The sequence below is a fragment of the Prionailurus viverrinus genome, chromosome B3 (genome assembly GCF_022837055.1).
Source record: "Prionailurus viverrinus isolate Anna chromosome B3, UM_Priviv_1.0, whole genome shotgun sequence".
NCBI classification, from domain to species: domain Eukaryota; kingdom Metazoa; phylum Chordata; class Mammalia; order Carnivora; family Felidae; genus Prionailurus; species Prionailurus viverrinus.
This window is the reverse complement of record NC_062566.1, coordinates 77,019,019-77,035,423: the sequence shown is the minus strand read 5'-3', so window position 1 is coordinate 77,035,423 and position 16,405 is coordinate 77,019,019. Positions and strand designations below refer to the sequence as shown.

General features: G+C 36.4%; 1 protein-coding gene across 2 annotated transcripts in view; it reads right to left on the bottom strand.

Moving 5' to 3' along the window:
* NUBPL (NUBP iron-sulfur cluster assembly factor, mitochondrial) overlaps nt 1-16,405 on the bottom strand; it is a 232,736-nt gene that overhangs the window by 15,769 nt on the left and 200,562 nt on the right. For both annotated transcript variants that reach the window (XM_047863856.1, XM_047863855.1), the window contains exon 8: nt 12,713-12,798. In XM_047863856.1, coding sequence (XP_047719812.1) covers nt 12,713-12,798 — 86 coding nt within the window. The remainder of the gene's footprint in view (nt 1-12,712; nt 12,799-16,405) is intronic.

Genomic DNA, 16,405 nt, shown 5'->3' with positions numbered 1-16,405 from the left:
AGAAATTAAAAAATGGGCAAGACTTAACCAGCACTCCATAAAAGAGGATATGCAAAGACCAACAAATGTGAGAAAAAAGGGTTCAACTTTACTAATCATCAGAGAAATGCAAATTAGGACCACAATGAGATATCATGCATGTAAGCTTTAAGACCTGATTAGAATAGATGAATGTCTATATGACTGTAACAACCACCAACACCAAATCTCCATGAGGACGGAGAGCAAGTAAAACTCATAGTTTCACCTGAGTGTAAACGGGTATGACCATTTTGGAAAACTGGCAGTTAATCCAAATAATTGATATATGTTTAGTTTCCACTATGGCATAGTAATTCTGCTCTCAGTTATAGATTAACAGGAATGTGAACTTAACATTCAACAAAACACATGTACAAAAGTATTCACAAATAACACTAATTATTCCCAGATAGAAAATGACCAAATGGCCATCAACAGTAAAATGGACAAATAAATTGTGGCACAGTCACACAATGGAATGCGACATGATAATGAAGTTTAAGCAAAATAAGCAACATGAAAGTATATACTTATTATTCCATTTACATAAAGTTTGCAAACAGGCAAAACTAATTTATGGTGTTATAATTTGGGTTCCACTTTGGGGAAACTATTATAAATAATGCTTCCATGAATGTTTTTATACATGTCTCCCCCTTTTTTTCTTTTCTTTTTTTTTTTGCTAAGTATTTAGGTTACGCATGTTTAACTTCAGCAAAAAATGCCAGGTTTTCCAATAAAGTTCTACCAATTTACACTCCTCCCAGTAATGTATGAGAATTCCAGGTGTGACACAGCTTCACCAACATATGGTATCATTAGTCTTCTTTATTTTAGCAAGTATGGTGAGTCCATTGTGCTGGACTGTTCAAACTGTCAATGTGTTTATAATAGGAACTATATTTCCTAGAATCTTCCTTCATATATATGACTCCTGGTTAAAGTTCCCTGAAAGTGGAATGAAAACCCCGGGGTGGCAGTGAAGCCTTAGGCATCACACTCTACTTTCCTTTGGTTAGAGCTGGTGAAAGCTTTCTTTCACCAGCAGGAGTGTATGTGTATTCCAGTTTGCTCTCTTTCTTCCTGATGCTGTGCCCAGCTCTCCTTTGCACTGTGGCTTTAATTTGTGTTGCCATAATTATTAATGAAGTTGAGCATATTTTTTAAGAATTTTCTAATGTTTATTTATTTTTGAGAGAGAGAGAAAGAGAGAGAGACAGAGCGTGAACAGGGGAAGGCAGAGAAAGAGGGAGACACAGAATCCAAAGCAGGCTCCAGGCTCTGAGCTGTCAGCGCAGAGCCTGACACAGGGCACGAACTGCGAGATCATGAACCAAGCCAAAGTCGAACGCTTAACCGACTGAGCCATCTAGGCGCCCCGAGCACATTTTACATGTTTATTGGTCATTGTTTATTCTCCTCTGTGAAATGTCTGTTCAGGATTCTTGTCTTTTTTTTTTTTTCTATTGATCATGTGTTGTTGTTGTTGTTTTTCATTGAATTGTAAGTATTCCTAGTATTTTAAAATATAATTCCTTTGTATTTTTAAAAATTTTTTTTAAACATTTATTATTGAGAGACAGAGAGAGACAGAGTGTGAGCATGGGAGGGGCCGAGAGACAGGGAGATACAGAATCTGAAGCAGGCTCCAGGCTCTGAGCTGTAGCACGGAGCCTGTCGCGGGGCTTGAACTCACAAACCGAGAGATCATGACCTGAACCGAAGTCAGACGCTCAACGGACTGAGCCACCCAGGCGCCCCGAAAATATAATTCCTTTGTTGATTGATTCTCAACTTTGATACTGATTTCATGCTGAAATGATAATATTTTTAATATACTGAGTTAAGTATGTTATTAAAATTAAGGTCACCTGTTTTGTTTTGTTTTGTTTTCCTACATTTTAAAATATGGCTACTAAAGGGGCATCTGGGTGGCTTAGGCGGTAAAGCATCCAACTTTGGCTCAGGTCAAAAATCTCATGGTTCGTGGGTTTGAGCCCCGTGTTGGGATCTATGCTGGCAGCTTGGAGCCTGCTTCAGATTCTCTGTCTCCCTTTCTCTTTCTGCCCCTCCTCTGCTCCTGCTTTCTCTCACTCTCAAAAATAAATAAACATTAAAAATATATATACGGCAACTAACCATTTTTAAATCACATTTGTGGCTTGCATTACATTTCTGCTGGAAAGTACTGTTGTAGACAATTGAAGCATGACTACAGAATTTATTTTGGTAGTTCTCCTATTTAATGTTGCTTTAAGGTCCTAAAGATGCACAAAAACATTTATGAGGGCCAGTGATTTATGAATATTTTTAAAAATTGGAGAAACATGAAACAGTTGCCTCCAAGACTATATAAGAAAGATAAACTGTAAAGTTTCTTTGCTTTCAGTTGAAATTATATCAACTGATTGTGATAACACACACATACATTTATTTGATTAATTAGAAAGAAAACATATTAAGATATGCAAAGTATGTGACAGACAACTTTTTCAAACCATGGGGTTAGTTGGAAGAAAACTTAAAAGAAAGCCTGGAGTGTTAAAAAGATTATAAAACACTATGCTAGGTTTTAAAAAAGCAGTCCTCCATAATCAAAGAGTTTTGAACAGGGGCAGCTAATATAATAAGAAAGGACATCAGAACATCCAAATTACAATTTTGTCATAAAAATTTTTCTTAAAAAGGAAAGATTTCATGTCCATGTGACAACTCTGTACTGCCTGCTCCCCCCCAAAAATGCCTTATATTGTGTGAATATTTCATGTATTGTTAGGCTGTTTGTTTATTATAGAGCTATTTTGTATAGCAGAAACATTAGAAAACAGATGCTTTGCCATAGCTTAATTTACATAATACCATTAAAATGCAGCTGCAAGCATGCTCAATCATTTTTTAATGTCTCATCAAAATATAACATGACTTTTTGTGTCAACTATACTCAAATAAAAAAATTTTAAAGAGAAAAAATGTATAAGATCCCGATCTCTTTTTACCTCAGCTAGTGTTACTGAAAGAAAGTAAATGCCACATGTCTGCTTAACATCAGCCACCACAAACCTTTTACACGTTATTTTTACGTTATTCCAATCCATCATTGGCTCAGAAGGGTACTTCTTTTATCAACTTAAAAAAAATTGACTCTCTTGAAATATCAACATTGCTTTGAAATATTGGATTTTTGTGTCCAACTGAATTGAATTAAGCAAGCTCAAAAGGCCTCAATTTTAATTTCTTCTTGGCATTTTAAATTCAGATTTAGGTAAGTAACAAGCAAGATTTTCAGGCTACTATGTAATCCAATTTCTCAAGGTTACAATCAGGTTAAATTCTTGCTGGTTGGAATTTGTCACAAGGGTTACAAAATATGATTTAAGAAAAAATGAGGAAGAGAAACTGTTAAATAGAAAATAAATAAAAATAACTGAAATAGATTAGATTCAGTTCTCCATTAGCCTTGAACCAGGTTTTAGCATATTCCTTGAAACAAGTGTACAAATATTATAATTTTTAAAAATGACATGGATGTTTTTGTTTTCTTTTTCAGAAGTAGTCTGGCATGGAAAGAACAATGAATGGGGAAATTCATGTTCTTCTCAGGACCAACTAAATAGCTGTGTGCCCATGAGGTGCAAACTCAACTTCTCTACATCTTGAATTCCAAAATGAGGGTTTATATTAAATGATGATCTCTATAATAATGATCCCTAAAATCTACTACTAAAACAATAACATTCAGAGCCTCCCTTTATAGTACCATGTACTAAGGTCTATGCTAAGTACTACATATATAATCTCATTTAACTGCCATTATAACCTATGAGATGGGTCACAAAACATTGAAGCTAAATTACTCGCTCAAGGTCAAACAGTTAGTAAATAACACAGCCAAAATTCAAACCAGCTGGGTCACTGCTTTGTATATGGAAGTCAATAAACAAGATGACAAGTAAATGGACTCAAGGATTTTGTTCATGGAACTAGGCAGTCTGAAACAATACTGAGCCAATATAGTCAGGGATAGTAATGAAGAGCACAGTTAATAATGGAAGGCCTAATTTGAACCATTTTCACACTCACTGCTGCAATCCAACCTTAGATTTCATTTTCTTCTCCTGGTCATGGAATTCTCTTTCCCAAAAAACACCCTCATTATACCTCTCTTGACTCCTCCCCATTAATCAATCCACCCATTTCCTGCCCTTACTTGCCCACCTAGACAGTCAGAAACCCAATGGTAAGCAAATTTAATGGAGACCTCTCTTGCTCCCTGAAATTTCTAAGCTTGTGGTATTCTCCCATGTCCATATTACTACAGTTTGGATTACTCAATTTTGGATAATCCACAGAAAAAGCAGTTAAAAATGTGGGCTCTGGAAGGCATACTGTTTGGGATAGGAGCCCAGATGCCCACTAAACTGACAGGTAACCTTATGTGAGTTATTTAATCTTCTTACCACAGTTTCCACATCTGCAAAATGAGAGAAAAAAATGTTGTCTCTATCACAGGGTTGTGAGAGTTATTATTACTTTAATTCATGTAAATCACATAGAACAGCATTCTCAATAAAAACATTCATGGACTTGTGAGAGATCCCAAGGGAAGACACAAATGAGCATACAACTTTGGTCTCTGAGATGTAATAATGGTCAAGATGCAGACTGCTACCCAGTTGTATAAAGGTTACCAAAAAAGAAAAGTCACTCTTCTAAAAGTGGAAAAATTAATCAATTGTGAAGAAGGAAGCCACATGTGATACATCATGTGCAAACTAGTTAGTGTGTTCCTAGAAAGAATTCAAACAGCACTTTGTAAAGCCTCTACAGCCAATAATGAAAGATTCTTCAAATACATCAAAGGTATGAAACTTCCCAGAGAACCAAATGAGACTATTTGATAATCACAGAGGAAAACATATTCAAGGAAGAAAGGAGAGAATAAATGTGTCACTTGCCTCTATTTTCACATAAGACTGCCTATTTCTAAATTGTTTTTTTATGGCAGGTCAGCTCGAGGTATTAAATATAATTGGACTTTTGGGGTCTAAGAGACAAACAAGATAGATGCTAAAAAAAGCTCTAACGTGTGTTTCATGAATACATGAGTTTTGAAGACATTCACAGGTGAAGGTGTGGAACCCCAGGTCCAAACAATTAACCTACTACCATAACTGGCCACTCTGCCAGAAAAATAATAAACCACAACTTTGATCCTCATTGTTGAGAACATTGTGTAGGGTCTGTGGTAATGAAAATGGAAAACAGTGGAAAATGGAAAGAAAACATTGATGGGAATCACCTAATTGAGGTTCTAAGATCACCTCATTTTTCTTAGAAGAAAATATAATCATTAACCCTTTCAAATAAATATTTAAAAGTTCCACACCACACTAGTATTTTTGGTTTCTTTGAATTTCTTGTTTTTAATCAGCAAGAAAAGTAAACCACAGGAAAAGCAAAATTCCTATCTCCCTTTTTTAAAATAAATAAATATTCTCAAGGCTGAAATAGTTATAGAATTTTCAGGACTACTTACAAGGGAAAAAAAGCATTAGGCTATAATCTGTATTTTATTTCCAGGTCATCTGTAGCAGAGATAGGTAGCTTTGACCAAAGTCTATGGCCTCATCTTCATTGGCACATAACTAATCTAATTTTCTTGGGCTCCTTGAGAAATGTGACATATGATCACATGACTTTTAGTGAAGTGTGAGTAGAAATGTATGTATGTCTGGTCCATAAAAATCTCCATGTACACACCTCTGTTCCATTTCCCCCCCTGGCTGGCTCAAAAGAGGATGGCCCCAAAGGTGGGTTTAGAACTCACATGTGAAAATGGCAGAGGCTACAGCAGCTTAAGTGAGTTCCTGGAAGAAGACCACCCTGCTCACCTGTTCATCTATGAATACTGTTACATGAGCAAGAAATAAACTTCTATTGTATTTGCATCATTATATATTTTGAGGTTTATCTGTGACAGCAATTAACATGTATTAAATAATGCAAATTTAAATTAACACAGAATTTTAGACTCTAACTTTAGCAACTAATCTATATGAAAAGAATGGTTTAGGCTCAACTAAAGTACTCAAGGAATAAGGAAATCTCAAAGACACTATGCATCTAAGGTGTAAAAAATTTCTTGTTAACATTCTTATTAGAAAATAAAGGACTAGTCAAAACACGTAGGCCAAATACATAAATATCTATGAAATGTATCTGTTTCATGATAACATTCTGAAAGTAATTATAATAAGCAACATTAATCGACATTTTATATTTACATTATTGGTTGTTTCAGCTTGTGCCGAACACTGTACTAAGCTTTTTACACGCATTATCTCATTTATTTCTCTACTCAATCCTCTGAGGGAAATGGTACTATAATTCTCATATTCTGAATTAAGTAACTTGCGGAGGTCATACAGCAACAAAGTGACAGACCTAGGATTTGAACTCTAGCATTCAGATTCCTGAGCTTACTCTCTTTACAACTATGCAAAAATGCCACTGTAAGTAGCACCCTATTGCCTAAAAAAATTATAATAAAATTTCTAAAGGAATTTAATTTGTAACCATAAAAGAAGTTATATACTTATTAAAGAATATAGCTCTCTCAGGGCTAAAAAATATCAATCTATGTATAAGAGGCTACAAATATACAGATTAATAAATCTGTTTCTGTGAGGAGAAGGGATGGTCACATACATCATGTGATGTGAACAGTACTAAAAAGGCCAACACCAAATCATTTGCTCCACCAGTCTCTTCCTTGCCAAACAGTTTTAAATCACAACCCTCATAGAGAATAAGGACAGGGATTTGTGACTGAGAATCTAATGTCTTATTTCTACCTCCCTGTCATCTTGAGCAAAAAACTAGCTCCTGGTAGATTTATTAATATGGCAGCCTAACTCTCAAAATCCCTTAGATTTCTGCCATTTTTTTTTCTAACCACCCTACCTCATGTAATCAATTGCCAAGCCTGGTAATTCTTCCTTCAAAACGTCCACCACATTTATTCCCCTTTCCATTTTCAATGCTGTTATACTACATCAGACCCTTACTTCCTATCACCTATAGTGGTGTTTTTCCAAATTATTAAAACTATCTTACCATAAGAGAAATATTTTAAGTGTTAATGAATACAAATGTACACTTCTATGTATTGACAACTGAGACCAAATCTTTATGAAATAATACTTTCTCTTTTTAAGAGCAATTAACCCAGATATTGAAACCTTTGGTTTCATCCCTCACAGTATTGGTTTCATGACTCATTGGTGGGTTACAACCTGCAGTCTGAGTAACTCTGACCATTGCAAATGCTTCCTTCATGCCTCCACACTCTCCTGGCTCCTGTCCTTTCTATTCATTTCCACCAAATTAAGTATTTTTAAAGTTCCATTCAAATCAATTAATTATTTCCTTTCCCACATTCTTTATGGACTCCTCTAAAAATCTCAAGAACAAAGTCTAAATCCTTAGCTCAGCTGTTAAAGCTCTACCAAACCTGGGCCTAGTATAACCACTGCCAAACATTACCTCAACTATAGAGATACTGAACAACCCTGAACACAACTTGTGATTTCCTGATTCTTTTCGGACTCACTTCTGTCCCTCCAGTCCCCTGCGATGGCTATGAAAATCCTATTCCATTCATTTAATCTGTATATATTTAGTAAGCAACAATATGTTCTTGGCACAGAGGTAAGGAGTCCCTTCACTCAGAGCTTATAGTCTGGCACTACAAATGTGAAAGTACTGACAAATATGAAAACAGTTAAAAAGGAGAAATAGAGTGTTACTAGATCATGCACTAGAAAGAATTCACCTAGTTAACAGGGACAGGGCAGTCTCCCAGAAAAAGAACCATTTAATCTAAGTACCAAAGGATAAAAAGGAGCTACTAAGTTAAAAAAAAAAAAATGAGGGTAAGTTAAAAAAAAAAAATGGTTCTCATGTGGAGAAACAGCATGCTCAAGGCCATGAAGAAAGAAACTTTGTGGCAATCTAAAATACATGGAAGATGACCAGTTTCACTGTAGCAGAGAGAATGCAAGGCAGAGTGACCTGTGAGCTGGGGAGTAAAGACAACAGCAGATTGTGGCTGGCGTTATATCCAAGGTCAAATGTCCATGTAAGTATTTACCTTAGGCCTATCATACACTTGGTAATTGAGTATTTAAGAATATTTAAGGCATGTTTTCTTGCCCTCCAGGAACTCACATTCTTCTGTGGAGACTGACAGGTAAACTGTAGTGGGATATGAGTCAAACTAGGTATATGATACAGTAGTTCAGAGAAAGATGAACCTTTTCTGGGAATTTGGGAAAAGCTTTCCAGAGAAAATAAATTTCCTGAGCAAGAATTTGAAACATGCATATGAGTTCCCAAGCTAACAATGGCTTATCAGACAAGGGACTAGGATATGCAAAATAACAGGGGCGTAGAAAAAATCATGACTTTTCCATGAAAGCCCTACTTAATAGCCCAGAGAAGAAAGTGTTCTCATGCTCCTCAGAATTCAGGGCACCTTCACCATAATGGAGCTAGTCCACAGGACCATAAGGAACTTAACAGAAAAGGCTTCATCCCTTTTTTTTTTTTTTTTAATCACCAAGGGAACTTATCACAGTACTTTGCTTATGGAAGGCATTCAATATGAGTAAATACATATTTGTAGAATAAGCTATCTACTGAATTAAAATTAAGGGTTCATTACCTATAGAAAGAGTAAGAGAAGAAACATACTTTAATATAATTTTCAGGAGCTGGTAAAGAGACTGCCCAAGAAGGAAGGGCTGGAGAGTGAAATCCCTGTAACTCTAAAAGTTCAAATGGTAAGGGAAGGACTCTAAACTAAGGTGCCTGGACCTCCCTTGTACAAGAAGCAACAAAAATGTGTTAGAATGTCACAAGGCAAAAAGTACTCACTGTTAAAAATGTGTAAAGTTAGGGGCGCCTGGGTGGCGCAGTCGGTTGAGTGTCCGACTTCAGCCAGGTCACGATCTCGCGGTCCGTGAGTTCAAGCCCCGCGTCGGGCTCTGGGCTGATGGCTCAGAGCCTGGAGCCTGTTTCCGATTCTGTGTCTCCCTCTCTCTCTGCCCCTCCCCCGTTCATGCTCTGTCTCTCTCTGTCCCAAAAATAAAAATAAACGTTGAAAAAAAAAAAAATGTGTAAAGTTAAAAATTTTTTTTTAATTTGTTTTGTGTGTGTATGCATGTGTGTGTGTGAGACAGGGAGAGGGAGGGGTGGGGAGTGCTCATGCTCAGGGGAAAGGCAGAGAGAGAGGGAGAGAGGGAGAGAGAGAATCCCAAGCAGGCTCCACGCTGTTAGTGCAGAGCTGAACCCATGAGATCATGACCTGAGTCGAAATTAAGAGTCAGACAGATGCTTAACCAACTGAGCTACAGAGATGCCCCTGAAAAAAATTTATTGTTTAAAAAAAAACAGTCTACCTAAAAACACTGAAATAATCAAGGATTTGGCAGAGTTGATATGATTTCAGGCAGAGAACGGAGAATTTAAGAGTTATTTCTTCTTCTCCTTCCCTTATTCAAGCCTTGAGTTTTAAGAAAGCATTTAAATTAACTTCAAAACGTTCTTGTAGACATTACTAAACTCTGTCCATACCAATGAATTCCAATGACATCATTGTTTCCATGGTAACTAATGCACTTCAAAAGGGAAAAAAACAGAAAGCAAGACTAAAGACCAGGCAACAATGAAATAAAGTGGTATAAACAAAGCATAACATTTCTTCTTTGCATTTATGGAACACGTTCTAATTTCAGATGCTTTATGATTACTTAGACTCCAAGGCTCTTAAATGCCAGAAGTATCTCAGAGGTCATCAAATCTACATCCCACACATAACCAGGATCCCCTTTACAATGTAGCTGAACCATGGTTGTCCCAGTGTTTACAGAGCCCATTGCTGCAAAGTTCTCACTCATTCACTTGCAAAGATTACGGAGCACCTTGTTCTGAGATGATTAACATATTTTACCTCCTTTAAAAATTTTTCTTGTTTAGGGGTGCCTGGGTGGCTCAATCAGTTAAGCATCTGACTCCTGATTTTGGCTCAGGTCGTTATCTCACAGTTCATGAGTTTCAGTCCCACATTGGGCTCCACACCGCCAATGCAGAACCTGCTTGGGATTCTCTCTCTCCCACTCTCTCTGCCCCCACCCTGCTCTCTCTCTCTCTCTCTCTCTCTCTCCAAAAATAAATAAATTAACATTAAAATTTTTTTCCCTCTTGTTTAGAGGGCAAATAATTGAAACATAGGGGTGAAAAAAAGAGGGCTATTATAAAGATACAGGATGATGTCAAAAAAGCTAACTTGGGATTATGCAGTTCGATGACTTTTACATCTATTCCACTTCAGCCCCACACACCCATGACCAACCACATCTGGGACCTTGTCATTACCCAGAAGTGTTCCAACTCTGCACACATGAACTGCAACATTTACTTTCTGATCACAAACAGCTCTTTCACTCCCTAGCTAATCCTGTACTAGTCCTATGAGCTTTTTGCAGCCCAAGATCCTGCATGTGAAATATTTCCTCACTGTATTTCCTTGCTTCTATTCTTCAGTGGCACCCAGCTAGCGATAGCCTAACCTGGACTTAGTGACCATCCCTCTTTCCCGCTGTTATGTTCCATAGGACTCTGCCTCACCCTTTCTTCCAGAGTCTAGAGAAAAATCTGTTGGAACAATTGAGATTGTTTGCCTCTTTACTTATAGGGCAATATATATCAAGTGCTGCAGGTAAGTGAAAATAACATAAAAGACTAAAAGATACATACACTGAATCTGTCATTAGATCCCATCAATTTGGTCATTAGACATTAGACATGGTCATTAGACGTCCAACTAGCAAAGTGCATGTAAAACCTGACCCATAGCCGAAGTCCCATTAAGTAACAGCATCAGTTGAAATAGGTGTATGCAATGATAATTTACAGGGTGGGAAATAAAAAGTGTTGGTTTCAGCTTTTTAAAAGACTTTTCCCTCAAGAACTGCATGATGCTTTTGAGTAGACTGTACATAGGTCTCTACTCTTATCTTACAGAATGAGAAGTTAAGCATTCCCTTACATGCTGATAGGATGACTATTATCCTAGTTGAAGTGGCAGTAACAGACCACTGGCCCTGTTACCTAATTTCTGCTAGAAAGATTACGGATAACTCGTTTTCAGTTTTCGGTAGATAGCCCTCTAACTTTTTGCTGATTTATATTTTTAAAATCCCATATAAGTATTCTTATTTAGTGGGGAGCCTGGGTGGCTCAGTCAGATAAGCATCTGATTTCGGCTCAGGTCATGATCTCTCAGTTTCGTGGGTTCCAGCCCAGCATCGGGCTCTGTTCTGGCAGCGTGGAAGCTGCTTGGGATTCTCTCTCTCTCTCTCTCTCTCTCTCTCTCTCTGCGCCCCCCCCCCCGCTCTTGCTCTCTCTCTCTCAAAAATAAATAATAAACATATTTTTTAAAGTATTCATATTTAGTTATTTGGGTGGGTGTTACTTATACCTAGTCTAAAAAACTCTGTCCTGTAAGATTTAAAATCTACTCCTGAATTAATCAAGGCCATCTGATAGCCAAGATGGAGGCATCATGTTGGCTTTGTACACAAATGCTTGCTCTAAACTGTATTCTGGCACAAGTCCACTTGCTTACGCCAATGCACACTTGGAGAAAAAACCTATTTATGTTTTTTGTTTGGTTAAATTTATTTATTTTGAGAGAAAGAGAGCACAAGCAATGGAGGAGTAGAGAGAGAATCCCAAGCAGGCTTCAAGGTGTCAGCACAGCCCAGTTCGGGTCTCGAATTCATGAACTGTGAGATCATGACCTGAACCGATATCAAGAGCTGGATGCTTAACTGAGTGAGCCTCCCAGATGCCCCTATTTATGGTTTTTAAGAAAAGGTAATGAGAGTGTGTTCATTATATAAAGGATTTCTTTTTTTCTGAGAACCTAGGAGAGACTTATGCCTCTCTGGTCTCAGCTCTCTTTCCCTTGAACATCAAGCTCTTTCTAACCTCATGGAAATGGACAGTTTTATAAAAACTCTATGTGGCTGCTAGAAAATTCATGGCATACTTCTCATATGAATTTAAGTCCCTCGATGGCATGCAGTTTGTTTACAAATTCACTTCTAACCCTGATTTCAATAGTTCTTTGTCTTAATATTATATTAATTTGTTTTGTCATATTATATAGAAAATCTTCAGATACATTTTAGAAGACAGTGAGCTATGTATGAGTTAAACTGGAAACAAGGACAAAAAGTCACTTTTTTCAACTGTCTTCCCACCAGAGCTCTATTCAGGTGTATCTACCTAAACACTCAGGTGGGTTTTTTTTGTTGTTTTTTGTTTTTTTTTGTCAATAATAGCTTTCAGTATTTGGAAAGGTAGTATTTATTCACAAAACTCATACATGAAGGATGTTTTAGACTTCTTAAAAATATTTTAGCGCAATTAGAATCTTTCTTGACTAATATAATGTGCATACACATTTGCACCTATATGTGTGTTGTTAAAGTAACCATAAAGATAAAATAGGGTTTTCATATAGATTTCTATAAAGAACTAAATTAAAATTTGGGCTGTATTTCTCAATGACTTGCTTCTTCAGGTAAGAGTGTCTTGTAACAGTGAAGCTATACATGCTTACAGGCACATGGACTTTTCGAAACATCTCAGCACCCTTGTGTGCGTCCATCAGTGCAATGTCCTGGGGCGTGGAGACAATCACAGCACCTAACCATTGAAAAACAAAGCAAAGAGAAAGTAAGATGATGCCATCATTTAATGCTTTATGAAAAGACTGCTTCTAAAATTACGTTGCTTACAGGCTAATGGAGTCTACTACATTAAATAGGTAACCTGTATAAATTTTACATACTTGAACAGGAAAGATGAAGAAATACCTTCTTCGCTCTTGTCTATTTTTGACTACTCACTTTTAAAATAACAACTGACCAGGGGGTGCCTGGGTGGCTCAGTTGATTGAGCATTCGACACTTGATTTTGGTTCAGGTCGTGATCTCAGGATCATGGGATCAAGTCCCATGCTGGGCTTTGTGCTAAGTGTAAAGCCTGCTTAAGATTCTCTCTCTCTCTCTCTCTCTCTCTCTCTCTCTCTCTCTCTCTCTCACTCTCCCTCTGCCCCTCTCCCATGCTCACACTTTCTCTAAAATAAACAAAAAACAAACAAACAAAAAACCCCAAATGACCAGTGATTCAAGATCACAGCTATACCATCAGAACTTTCTTTCCATTCAGACAATGTGCTAGTTAGAAGATGCACAAGGTAGGACCTACTTTAAAGAAGCTAATAGTCTACTTGGAAAACCAAAAAATTAAGGATTATAACACAATGTACTAAGCACTGTAACAGAGATATGCTTCCTCGATATTAAGGAATTATAAAGGAGAAATAAAGGAAAGATAACCAATTCAATCTAGGGGTCAGGATAGCGAAAAAGCAGAAGGTAAGGAGAAGCAGTAGGGGAAAGGTTTCAGAAAGAGGTGACTCCCAAGCTGAGTCCTAAAAGTTTGTATTATAGAAAACTCACTAGTACGGAATGCACTGTGAAGAATAGTTTGGTAGGGGTAAAACTAGGGGCTGTGGTAGAAATTGAGATGCAAAATAGTAGTGGCCTAAATGAAGGTAGCACTGAAAGTAGGTGCAGATAGAGGCTTTCCTGGGTCTCTATTATTACCCCGAAGAAACCGGATAGTTCTATGGTATAGTGTTTTTAGAGAAAGTGCAATGTAATTTTGTCTTTAAGTGGAAACACCAGAGGCCTGGTTATGATTTGCAGTTTGTAGTTTCTTAAATTTTGTAGGTTCTTCTAGATGATAATCTGAAAAATAATTAACATAAACATATTCTACATTACCTGGATGACCATCATGTTATAACTAAATACATACTGACATGACCTTTCAGAACCCCAAACCACCAAGTTGGCACCAAGGGGTTAGTAGTTCATCACAACTAATGAAAACAGAGGTAGAATCAACAATAAATAATGGACTATACCAAATGAAGATCAAATGGTACAACAAAGTATTGTCTGAAGGGACATTTTGAAGAAGTCAAAATAAAGACAAGTGGCAGGGAACCAAGTTACCACAAAGCACGTGGCAATAAGGCATATCAAAGTCAAAAGAACTATGCTAGAGGAGTTAGCTACAAATTCATCTTGCAATCAATATTTTCATTCCAGGAAGAAAGAAAAAAGAAAAACACTTCCTCTTTTAAATTAATGTCTTTAATTTGAATTTTATTGATCTTTAAAGTTTTGCTTATATTTAACCTATAATATTTTTTAGTTTTGCTTATATTTAACCTATAATAATTTTTATTTAAAAAAATTATATAAGCACTACGAGCTTAAGGAATTTATATTTATACTATATTTATACTTTGTTAAGTAGTCATATAATAAAAATAAGTCAATATGGGGTATGGGGCAGATTATTTTACCTTTAGAAGGAGGGCTTATTCATTATTCAAGTTTGAAAAACACTAGCTTTGGAATTCAAACAAAATTAGAATTCAAATTTTTATTCAATAGCCAGCTTCCTGTGTAACTAAGGTAGTAACAATCTGAGATTTAGTTTCCTCATCTACAAAATGGCACAGTAATACTAGGTCACAGGATGAAATAATTAAACTCATGTACCTAAGATGCCTGACATGATGTCTGGACAGAGGGTAAACATTCAGTAAAAGGAAGCTGCCGTTGTTGTTGCTTATAGTATCACCATTCTTATCTATATTACTGCTGTTAATAAAATGTCTTAGATGTTGCTGGGAAGGTCATTTTTATATGTGCCATAAGGCAGCTCATCCTGCTTTTCAAATTGCTCCATGGATTACTACATCCTTCTATTTTTATTTGGTCTACCCAAGGAACCAAAAACTAGTCGACCATTCTGTTTCTTGTCTTCCAAAGATTGACAGAAATCACACCTCCGTAGAAATTATATTCTAACTCGATAGATCCAATATACGTCCACAATTTGCCACCTGCTAGGTCCTGTTATAAATCTATTTCATTGCTTTTTCATATCCAGGCATTTAGAAGAAATCTGATTCTAGTACTGTCCCTATCTATTGTGTGACTGACCTTTGGCAAGTAACTCAGCATCACTCTAGGTCTCAGTTTCTTTAGCTGTAAAATTAATGCAAGGACTAGATAGTCTCCAAGGTCTCAGCTACCTCTGATGAAATGTTTTAGCATTTCCTCTTAACTAAAGTTTCCAAAACCACTCCTGTTCAATCTGACTGCTCAATAAACCTATTTAAGTAAATGTGAAATGCTATCCTCCTCAAAGAATAATGGCCCCTCAATCTCAGAGCCATTCTCTTCACATGTAAATGAAAACTCCTTGGCTATTTCCTACAAATTCTCTCTTAATTATATACCAGTATATAGGGGGTTTTCTATTGCATTAGCCCTAAAAAGTACTTTTAACTTTCACATAATATAATCATTTTATTATTTTAAATAGCCTTTGTCTACTATTTGTATTACCACTATACAATATAATTTCATGGGTAGTTACGATTTTTTTTTCATTTTCTATCAAACAAAACTGGTACAATACCTTGCACAAAACAGTCACTTAATGAAAAATAGGTCATTTAAACAATTTTCCTGTATTTTCAAATCATCTATCCTAGACTAATGCTGCATGAACTCTTAGTTGGTAACTCCTTGAACCAGGAGTCAAGAGCTCTGGATTCCAGTGGTGTTTACTATGTTTTTGTAACTATATATCCTTGAATAGCTCACTAAATCTCAATACATCTCAATAAACTCTTCTGTAAAATACACCTATTTCCATTGTTCTTATTTAACTTAAAGTTATGTTCCACTAAAAAAAAAAAAAGAATGTAAAAGTGTTATAAAAATGTTTGGTGGCATTATTTTGACAGCTATAAGATCCTACAGAGAAGGATTAAAGTGCCTTGGTTTTCTCTGTACTTGACCCTAACACAGTATCACAAATAAGCATCCACACCATCTGAGTTCCTTTGTAATCTAAATAGTACCATTCATACATCAATTAATAACTTTTTGACAAGGATAATGATCATCTTTTATGTCCCATAAAATGCTTACAAAACATAAACATTCCATTGGAACTACCAGCCACATTTATAAAAGAGGGTTTGGTGTAAGAGTTTTTATGATGATGTACTTGTTCTTAAATAACTAAGTCCTTAATCACAATGCAGTCTTTAGGACACTGCTGACAGAAAAATTTTCTAGCCTTCTTCAAAGAATACAAAAAATAACTGGCTCACACATAAATAGATGTGTGCCATTCTTGGGGTGCCTGGCTAGCT